The sequence below is a fragment of the Silurus meridionalis genome, chromosome 17 (genome assembly GCF_014805685.1).
Source record: "Silurus meridionalis isolate SWU-2019-XX chromosome 17, ASM1480568v1, whole genome shotgun sequence".
NCBI classification, from domain to species: Eukaryota; Metazoa; Chordata; class Actinopteri; order Siluriformes; family Siluridae; genus Silurus; species Silurus meridionalis.
In genome coordinates, this window is record NC_060900.1 from 20,208,766 (window position 1) to 20,220,338 (window position 11,573).

Here is an 11,573-nt window from a genome sequence, read left to right on the forward strand (position 1 = left end):
AAACAAACAAACAAACAAACAATAAATAAATAAATAAATAAATAAATAAACAGATAAATGAATAAATAAATAAAAAACAAAAATAGTTTTTCAAATGTTTGTAATATTCATGAAATAGCTATGTACTGAGGGGGTTATGAATGGTAACAAAAAATTGTTTTTTAGTTTTAAAGTTATAACAGGTTTATATGTTTATGGGTTTGTCTGTAACACACAATGGCTGTGAGGCTGGCTGGATATTCTGGGTTAAAACGAAAAGATGATAAATATGTTTGTGTATGTGTGTGCGCGTGCGTGCGTGTGTGTGAGATACCCTCCTTCAGGTATTTCCAGCTGCAGTTATCTATCTATCTATCTATCTATCTATCTATCTATCTATCTATCTATCTATCTATCTATCTATCTATCTATCTATCTATCTATCTATATAATAATAATAATAATAATAATAATAATAATAATAATAATACAATTGCTACAAACACACACACACACACACACACACGCACGCACGCACGCACGCACGCACACACACGGGAGAGAGAGAAAAAGGAGGAGAGTTGATATAAGGGGAACACAGTGAGGGTCCACACTTTTGGAGGTGACACGAACGCGTCAAATGGTCCTAAACATTCACAACATTACAGCTTCACACCAAACGTGAGCTTTTTCCAAATGGATACCAAACGCTTTCTAATTAGCCGTGGTGTCTACACACTTTCTCCTCATCCTTTTTGCAAAATGTTTATTCGTGCTATATACTTACCTCTTATAAAGTCTCTCTAACACTTATATATATTAAAAAAAAAACATTTTATTGTATTATTTACTAGGGTAATTATTTCATGGTACTCATGGTATGCATTTCATGATATGCATAATTACAAAAACAATGTACAGAAGCTATTAAGCAAGTTCAACAAATAATAATAATAAATAATAATAATAATAATAATAATAATAATAATAATAACAATAATAATCTCGCAATAATTTTTATAAATACTGCTCTGTAATTAAAATGATCATTCTGATTCTTCTTCTTTTTCTTCTTCTACTTCTTATCATTATTATTGTTGGTGTTATAATTATTATTATTTTATGTGTGTGTGTGTGTGTGTGTGTGTGTGTGTGTGTGTGTGTGTGTGTGTGTGTGTGTTGATATTCGGCAGTTTCTACATTTGCATGCTGTTTCCCGGCTCCTCCCAGCTGTCTATAAGACTCTGCTGTGTGACACACTGACAGCAGCTGTGTGTCTTTACACGGATTGTCCTGGAGAAAGCAGATAAACGGAGAAATGTTCAGCTGAAAAGCTCCACCGAGCTCAGAGTTTGCACAATGTTTGTATAACTTGCGCGTGAAAGGCAGCCTGCGGCTTTTTTGGACACCCTGGATACTTTTCGATAGACTGTGTAATAGAAGAGTCCGTTTTGATGATGGCGTTCGCCATGCTGCGGCCGATGGCGACTCATCTCGCGTACCCGGACCACAGCAGCCTGCTGTCGGAGGACGAGGAGACGCGCAGCGAGAGCGACGGCAGCTCGGAGCAGAGTTACGGCTGCTGCGCGGAGAAGAGGCGGCGCGTGGCGCGCAAGCCGGCGGTGAGCAGCGTGGTGATCGTCAAGCAGCGGAACGCGGCGAACGCGCGGGAACGCGACCGCACGCAGAGCGTCAACACCGCCTTCACGGCTTTACGGACTCTCATACCCACCGAGCCGGTGGACAGAAAGCTCTCCAAGATCGAGACCCTGCGCCTTGCCTCCAGTTACATCTCCCACCTGGCCAACGTGCTGCTCACAGGAGACGGCGACGAGGACGCGCAGCCGTGTCTAAGCGCCGTCTGCAGCGCGCAGGGGGAAACCGGGGGCAAACAGCCTCGAACCATCTGCACCTTCTGCCTCAGCAACCAGAGAAAAGGGGTAAGGAAACAGGATGTTTAAGTGCACTCCTAACTTGTTTATTCGCAGTGCTCACAGAATAGCTGGGGGAAAAAATGAGTCTGTTTATTTCCTTTAAACAAAGTGTATTATTTTTCTCATGGACATGCAATTTTTTTTATTTACACATTTCCATGAAATACTTGAATGTCATTTCTATAGTTCTGTAACTGACCCAAATGGTACCAGGACATCTGATTCATGTGTGTTTGGTAAAAAGTTTCATTTAGATATTATTTGGACTCATCAAGTTTTTCATACTTGTCAGTTGCAGAGAAACGTTTTGCTATGATAATGATGATAATAAAATAATAATAATAATAATAATAATAATAATAATAATAATAATAATAATAACAACAATAATAATAATAATGGTGATGGCTGCTGTTTTCTTTCTTCTCATTATTATTATGAATATTATGAATATTATTGTTATTATTATTAATATAATTATGATTATTATTATTATTATTATTATTATTATTATTATTATTATTATTATTATTATTATTATTTTAGAAGTAGTATTCATGTACTCATAGGTCATGTAACACAACCTAAAGCCATATTTGTGTTATTTGCAGGTAAAAGATGGTAAAGATTGTCTCAGGATGCGGGGAATCGGTTCTCTGCGCATGAGTCGCCGGTAGCCGGAACAGCTGAAGGTGGCCAAACTCAGGGAGCATGAAGGAGCTTGAAGGGCAGATAGATAGAGAGAGAGAGAGAGAGAGAGAGAGAGAGAGAGAGAGAGAGAGAGACGCAGGAGCTGAGGCGCATTGAGAAGTTGCGCTGGAGCACGCAGAGACTCAAGGACTCGCAAGAGATTCAAGACAGCTCTTTATTGATTTCTTTCATGTATTTGAAAAATTTGATGCAGTGCATAAACCTAGGTTTATTTTTGTTCTTGTTCTAAAGAGAATTTATAGATTTTTCTACAGAAATTGTGTGAATCTCACAATAAAGTATATTTTTTATCAGATTTATCAGTATCATTTTTTTATGAAATTGCACGGTTTTATTGCATCATTAAAGACATCCTTGATGTGACCCTTCACCATTGCAAATACTTACGGATTGAATATGAATGATATTAATTGACCTTTGTTTTTATTAGCATTAATAATTTAACTAGTATGGTATGTCAACAGCTTTTGTTTTCAAATGCGTCCATGGCATATTTTTCTTTTGCAATGCTTTACAGCTTCTGAGGACATTTTCCAGTGATTACAATTAAACTATTTTGCAGTAATCCTACAATTAGAGAATCATATTTACAGCCAGGTTTATGCTAATAAATATAATTTTGTTTACTTTATTTCCCTGTAGACAGCAAGTAAAAGGTACAGTTTTTGAAAAAAAAAATCCAATTTCCCTGGGGCATAGTATAAAGATTCTCCACCATTTACCCATAAAAAAGCCTGTCTTGTGATTTATTTATGCAAAAGTTCAATATTTATCCTTGCTAAATATACAGTTACATTTCACACCTGTATAGGAATGCATGGCCTACATATACAAAGGTATTATGAGATTTAATATTTTTTACTGTCATTAAAACAACTGAAGGGGTTTCCCCTAATGCCCACTGTCTTGACACAGCTATGGGGCTTTTTAGTACACCAGCCATGGCTCTGGAAAAGGCCAAGCAAAAGTCCTTTTATCTTTTGAATAGCAGTGGGCACAAAGGTGAAAAACAGGAAAAGAACAGTTAGACTCCCTTTGTATAAGGCACTAAGACTGGCAGCTTGAAAGCTGCCTGCTAATACAGCAAAACACCCACAGGCTTTGGTGAGGAAGGTAAAGTAACAAATGGACACTGCACATCAAAGAGCAAGCAATCCGGTCTTATGTGAAAGTAAATATTAGGATGCAAAATTAAGTCTAAAGTTTATATATAGAACAGTTATGACTTTAATGAATGAATGAAGAAATATATGGAGTCCTTATTTTGCAAAGAAGTGCTTTCTTTTCCTCTGTTTTTATTTAAAAATTCATTCTTTTTCCTTGTACAGTCTGTAAAGTATACAGTAATACAGCAGCAGTAAAGGCTCCTGCGCACTATTGCACTTTAGTGCATATCTCACTCTTTGATGATATCCCTCTCTCCTCTCTTTTTCTTTTTGCTTTTTGAAGTCTGGGATGGATTAGTCATGGTGAATAGTACCCCTTGGTCAGTGTGGGGACCTTGACACAGCTGTGGGTCTGCAAGTTGTATAAATCACCAGTGGGGTCAGAAGGAGTGACGGAGGGAGCAGTGAAAGCACAAAGGGGTGGAGAGAAAAGGAGGTGAGTGTGAGAGGGAATATTAGTGTACCCAAAAAGAGTAAGAGTTTTTAGTGCAGTTATGTGAACCAGTAAATAAGGCAAGGCTGAAAATGGGAGATTTTGGATGACGGACAAGGTCACTGAACTACTGTGTTTGATGTGAGTTTAATAATAGTAAAATCATAAATAGATAAAACTCAATTCTAAAAGATGGACAAAAAAAAGATTAACTTATTAATTTATCCATATAAGAGATTAAATAGCTGGAATTTGATTTGTTTAGCATTTAGTGACTATAAATTGATTCTTAAAAAAGCTGTAGAAATCTGAAGAAAAAAAAATAATAATGCCAAATGTCCCCAAGGTCAAAACTATCAGATTTTTTTTATGCTTTTGGTGATATTTGTTTTGGCCACCACAAGTAATATTGCTTTTCTCTCTCTCTCTCTCTCTCTCTCTCTCTCTCTCACACACACACACACACACACACACACACACACACACACACACACACACACACACACACACTTTTATCCACAGTGACCCTTTCACTATTCTGACTCAAGACAAAAAAGCTTCTCAGCATCCTCTGACTCATGACATATTTACCGCATCAGCTGCAGGTTCCCGAAAAAAAAAAAAATAAAACCCACCCTTATCCAGAAAACCTTTATAAATAAGGTCACTATGATTTATGCAAATGTTAAATTTTTCACGCTGCTGAATCATTAGGTGCTTGACGCCAGCCAAAAAAAAAAAAAACAGAATATAAACACTTTCTTTTTTTTTAGTATTATAATATTATAGTATATATACATTTATACATAAATATGAACCATTTTAGTGTAAAGTTACAGAACATCCACAACTAATCTTCAATCCTGTAACATGCCTTTTCTTTCATTAAAATCATTAAAAAACAGTGATCTTGGATCTTTAATTTAATACAATTAGATGTGCACTTATTATAATGTACCCAGTGCAGTATATGTGCAGAATATGTAAAGTATGTGTATATTTTCCAGATGCTGTTTAATTCTTAAATCTGATGTTCTGGTGCTCAGATGATGTATATTAATTTTCTATAACAGCATGGCCCTGACAGTTAGTTAGATAGTTTTTTGGGCATTAATCCAGATGATAAGGTATTAACATTGTTGTATTATCAACTCATTCCCAGAGACTTGAACTGTATGGTGGACGCTACATATAATCTATAAGGGTTGTTATTTAACAAAGAAATTGTTAACATACTGAAGGATTTTATAAAGTTATTAATTTTCAATTTGGCAATGAGTTTAAAGTGTTCACACATTGTAAGAGTCAAAAAGAGTTCAGATATAGATAGATAAGTCTATACAATAGATGTCTAATATCATTTAATGCATATGATATACTGTAAGTAACAACAGGACCTACTTGCCTTGTTGACAATCCACAACATTTAACTATAAATGTTGCCATGGTATAACATTTAGCCATGGTATAAGTAGAATAAATGACTATATTATTATAGGAGAATCATCTTCAGGCTTTGCATTCGGCCATGTCATGCCTTCTAGTTATAGATTATTTTTCAGTTACAGCATGTCCCATCATGTTTTAATCATTACTTAATAATTAACAGATTTGTTTTAATCTTTGCTTAATAATTAACAGATTTGTTTAGATAGTTAATTTAGAAATGATTTAGAAACTCTTGCACATGAAACCTTAACCAGGATGTGCAGCATGTGGCAGAGTGGGTTTTTGATTTTTTTTAATCGTTGTGTTAAATAAACACAAGTCAAGGAATGATTGCTTAACACCAGTGTAAGTGCTATAATAAAGCTGTACATTGTGTATGTTTATTTTTTTTATTGTTGCACACGTGGTCATGGCATTTTTCCAACATTTCCTGATAACTCAGAAAGGTTGGATCAGTTCAACCCAATGTCCCTTGACATACGTTTAGTGCCCATTGTCTTCAGTAATTATTCCACATTTGTCAGAATCAAAGGAAGGAGGTAAAGCTCGGACAGAAGGCGGAACACGATTAAGAGCAATCTTTGATGTAATTAGAGAATGCCGAAAACTTACTGAGATGTTACTGGGGAATGTGACAGCACCTTGGCTTTACTAGAGTAAACAGGGCAAATGCGTTGCCTCTTGAAGACATGCTTAGCTGACATGTTAATCATGCAGCTTTGAAAAAGCATTTGCTTTTACCAATCATACACATGCAGTCGTTAAAGTACAGCACAGTGCTCTTTCAACTTAGGAATCTTGGAGTGGGCAGCAGGTAGCGTTTAATATCTCACAGCTAAAGATGATCCATAGTGTGATCCTAAGCATAAATGTTCTGCCCATGTCTTCCTGGGTTTCCTAAGGGTTTTCTGGTTTCCTCCCATTGTCCAAAAGCATGCGTGAATAAGTGTGTACATGTGTGTGGTACCTTGCGATGAACTGGTGTCACATTAGGGGGTCAATTCTCTGGCCTTATTCCCATTGTGCCTGGAATGGGCTCCACATCCACAATACCTCTGACAAGAACAAAGTGCTTAATAACAATAAATGGATAAAAGTTTGGAGAATCATATTTTTTCCCCACAAAACAGTTAGAAATAAATAAAAAAACTAAGTTTAGTTGATTCAATTGTCACTTTATAATTATACCTAAGCTAAATGAAATGTGTTAAGTCTTTTTGTACAACATTAAAGTCATAATCTACCAAGTAACCACAAAAATTTGACTTATTGGACATTTTTCCTTTTAGCACCTCAAGCTTTCCTAGATAAAACTATTATTACAGTAGTTAAAAAAATGCACAGTCATGCAAATGCCTTGGATCTTCTCTGCACGTCTAGAAAGACCAAAATATATTTTTACAGGAACACCTTACTGAGTAAAGGAGGGATTCTATTACAATCCCTACCCTACATGCACATGCAGCAATGATGACACTGTTGTATATATTTAACAGTCCACATGTAGAAATTAAGAAAAATAAGCCTTGCACTGGAATAGTGTCTCACCCAGGGGGCAACCCCTGACTCATAGCCAGTGTCTAAATATAATAAAGATAAAGCTGTTACTGAAGATGATAATGATTTCCAGCTTAACACAGAGTGAGCCATGACACCATATGTTTGTAGCAGAGACAGTTACAAGTGATACAGACATGTTCGTTTGAACTTAACCTTCTGATCAGCAGTGCAGAGCCTCCACTCTCTCAGCTGTACTATGGAGTTTGTATACCAAGTCATTACTTATCTGACGATAGGCTGTAAACAATAGGTAATAAACCATACTTTATCATAACAGCCTAAATCAGGGACATTCAACTAATTTTTGTAATTGTCCAGTTACAAACAAGTTCTTGCTTACAAAGATTTTGACAAAAAAAAATAACACAAAGGAAAGTCTAACACATATCAGTGTGACATTTGAGATATATGTTTTGAATTAGCATGTGGCGGTCCGTCTCACCCCACATCGTGACATATCGACGTTGCCTTGGATGGCGTAGACATCCGACACAGAAGGGAGCCCCTTTGCGTCGCTTTTCAACGTAAATGGCCGTGCTATACACTTGAGCACTTATTATTTATAATAAATATTATTTATATTAATAAACACTTATTATTTATAATAATAAGTGTATCGGATTATTTATACTATATTTAATAAATAATAATATTGTTACGAAATGTCCACTACATAAGACCGATTCGTTGGTTGTCCCCCGGCCGCGTCCAAATCCGAACATGACCCGAACCCTAACCCTAACCCTAACCCAAACCCTAACCCTAACCCGAATCCGAAGATGAGGGATTTGCATTGAAGTGTTGAAGCATTGAATTAGGATGGCCATCTACGTTGAAAAGCGACGCAAAGGGGCTCCCTTCTGCGTCGGATGTGTACGCCATCCGAGGCAACGTCGATATGTGACGATGTGGAGTGAGACTGTGTAGATTTTACACACTTTCTTCCATTCATTTTGAATCCTTTTTTTTTAATGTATTTTCATTTAGTAGATATTCCCAAATCACTAAACAGAACAGAGATGGAAAATAATATAAAACATTTAAGAAAGTCTGTGAAAACTCTTCCTTTTTGTGTGACCAATTGTGTTTTGCTATGCAACTATTCTTTCATTTTCATTTCATTGATGACACTTTATGTTTACAAAACTAGTCGTTAAACTATTACTTGCTTTTATATATTTAACAATTACTGCTACAGTATATTTCCATGTACTCAGGTTGCCCCCACTAAAATACCTCACCAGCCAGTTGGCAACACTCAGTCTTAATCATATGTTTTGACGTTACGAGCAAACATAATGCACGTTAGGTGTTATATTTGTGTTTTATTGTGCTCCTAAATTGGAAGGCCGCATAATTAGCAGCACACATGCCAGTCTCACTTACTTCTGCTCATTTATGAACCATTAAGTGTTGTTTAATCCTGCCTGCCCACCTCTGAGAAGAGTTAACTTCTGTAGGTTCCGACAGGAAATGGTTCCAGCCAGGTTGGACACACATGCACACACACACATGCACAAGCACTGGTTCTCTTTTCAGCCTATCAGTCCTAAGCCAGACTAAATGATTGTAAAAAAAAAAAAGGAAGAGAACTCCCAGGTGCTCACAAGCGCATGGAAACTTCATTACTTTATAATAGAGTACAATATTGCGGGTCATTCTTACTGTTTCATTGGTGTGTGTGTGTGGGTGCTTGAGTATTGGTGTGTGTGTGTGTGTGTGTGTGTGTGTGTGTGTGTGTGTGTGTGTGTACTGCTGGCCCAGGCATCTGATCCAAGATGGCTCCCCGAGGTTGCTGTTCTGCAGGAAGATGTCTGAGACACACCGGAAAACAAAACAGATGCATTCGACCCCACCACGGATAACCCCCCTCATCAACATCACATACATAGACAGACACACATACACACACCTTGCTGTGGGTCAGCTCCAGTCTTGACATCATCCGGCAGACTCAGCAGACGAATAGCTCCCAAATGCCAAACCCAGGCAAACGAGTGGGAGTGGGGGGTGAGGGGTGCGTGGTTGAAAGAAGACAAGCATCCGGTTTTTTTTAACAACAAATTCACTAGACAGGTTGATGGCACAGGAAGAAATGAATGGAGACACTAGAGAGAAATATAGAGAGAGAATTCCAGACAAATTAGGCCCAATACATTTGGGCTTTTCACTACATTGACTCTCTCTCTCTCTCTCTCTCTCTCTCTCTCTCTCTCTCTCTCTCTGTCTCTCTTTTTCTCTCTCGCTCTGGACTACAGCTTTCTAAAGTAGTGCATAGTGGGAATTGCCCTGAGGAAAACAATATAGTATGTCTAGAAAATAACATATTACTGGATACCAAACTGCAATTGTATTCCTCAAAGACTTTAAGTTGCAGGCATTTAAAATCCAACATCATTGGACAAGGATTTAAGATGACAGAATATAAATGTCTAGTCTAGCTGGAGCAAGAGGCAAACATTAACCTCATTTCTTCAGTTTAATGCATGATTAACCTCATGCAGTCTACATACTCGAATCATCACTCACTTGTTACAAATGGATGCTTTAATTTCAGCACTATTTCTAGGCATAGGCAAACTACCTGGTCGCCTAGTGTGAAACCCCTTGCCTTGCCTTGCCGCCACCCCCGCCCTCGCCCATTCAGCGGATTTTGTAATGAGCTTTAAGATACATGACAATGTTTACATATATTCATTTCAGGCAATTTTGCAATGATTAATAAATGTGTTAATAATCTTTTTTATGTAACGATTGTATGGTGTGATGGTGGAGTATTGTGGTGGGAGGCCATTTGGAGATTTTAGTAGATAAAATAATGAGTGCTTGTGTGTTCTACTTGATTACTTGGCTAGAGTGCTCTACATATATCTTGATTATCATTTTAAAAGGTAAGTCTTTAGACCAGAAGGAGTAGAATGAGTGAATACACTGGGCTGTTTGGATGAAAAGAGAATCTCATTGTATCGGGAAAAAACAAACACCAAAGTAGTCAATGACAATGAAAGACATTTAGTGTGTTTAGATCTCAGAGAAGAGCCTACCAACAGCTCTGAATTAAAAAAAACACATGCTAAATGGCTGAACCAAGCCACATAGACAGTTTTGGTTGGCTCACCAAAACAGCAAAAGGTCTGTAGAAGGAATTTACATATAAAAGCGAACTAATGGAGAGCTTGTTTAGAGAAAAAAACAATATAAGCAGAGAATATAAGCAGTTTCTGTAGTTAAGAAATATTGAAGCTGTGAAAAGGCATGATCTCTTGCTTGATTTTATGTGATCTGAGTATTTTAGCTTATCATTTAGAATCTCACCAAAATTATAAGATTTGTGTGTTGGCTGCACTAGCAACAGCTGCAAGCTGGAAGTAAAACTGAAACGACTATCTGGGAGAATAACAAACCAGGGTTAGGGTTAGGGTAAAAAAAGATTTGCTTGACTAAATGTAAAAGAATGTTCCACTTCTTCTTGAGGAGTGAGGAAAGAAGAAAGAATACATGTACAGTGCATCACATATGATGAACATACTCACATACAGATACACACAGTGCTATAATCCCTGAATGAATGCTTTCTTCAGGAGAAGAAAAGCTGCATGGCTGAATTTGCTAAAAAGATCTTGGACAAATTGCAGGAGAGGGAATAATATTTTAATCATATACTCCCAACGCATGAAACATGCAGACACACATATATACACATGCATATTTCAGACACCCAGTGACCAGGGAGACGGCCATTCAGTCAACCTGCACGTCATAGATACTAATGACTTACAGACGCATACTGTACTTCTCTCTTTTCCAAAAAGAAGTTTTGGATTATTCCTACTTCCCTTTTTTTTCAGGATATTCTTTTATTCCTTTGAGATATAAAGTGGAGGAAGGAGATTTGAAAGAAGAAAAGCACTAAACTTTTGTTATTGCGTCTCTCTTTCTCTTATGTACTGCACACACACACACACACACACACACACACACACACACACACACACACACACACACACACACACACACACACACACACACACACATTGTTTGTGCTATGTGTTGGGTGGGGAAGTGGTAAAGGAATTCCCTGCTTTGGGAATTGCTGTACAATGCGAACTCTGCGCCCTGATCAGCTCCAGAAGCCGTCGACTTGGAGACGTGACCCACCCAGACATTAAGCACCAACAGTTGTGTCCATGAGGTGAGGAGTCAGCCATGGTGTCGTGCGGATAAAGCTTCCGAAAGAAAACAATTGAACAATTGAGACATGCTGTGAGAGGGTGGAGAAAGACGAACAGCAATCATCCTCATCACTTTTCATCCATTTAGTAGGCATCATGCCTTGCTCCA

The 11,573-nt window shown here is 37.5% G+C and overlaps 1 protein-coding gene across 1 annotated transcript; it reads left to right on the top strand.

Annotated features, from left to right (window-relative positions):
- The first annotated feature begins 1,236 nt into the window (after nt 1–1,236).
- tcf15 (transcription factor 15) lies at nt 1,237–2,893 on the top strand. Its single transcript, XM_046871774.1, has 2 exons — nt 1,237–1,919; nt 2,525–2,893. Exons 1-2 carry the CDS (start codon nt 1,434–1,436, stop codon nt 2,588–2,590), a joined length of 552 nt encoding a protein of 183 aa, XP_046727730.1. The 5' UTR covers nt 1,237–1,433; the 3' UTR covers nt 2,591–2,893.
- Nucleotides 2,894–11,573: the final 8,680 nt, after the last annotated feature.

Coding starts and splice junctions, on each gene's coding strand:
- tcf15 (XM_046871774.1), top strand. CDS start 1,434: ATGATGGCGTTCGCCATGCTGCGGCCGATGGCGACTCATCTCGCGTAC. Junction 1,920..2,524: donor TCAGCAACCAGAGAAAAGGG/GTAAGGAAACAG, acceptor TGTTATTTGCAG/GTAAAAGATGGTAAAGATTG.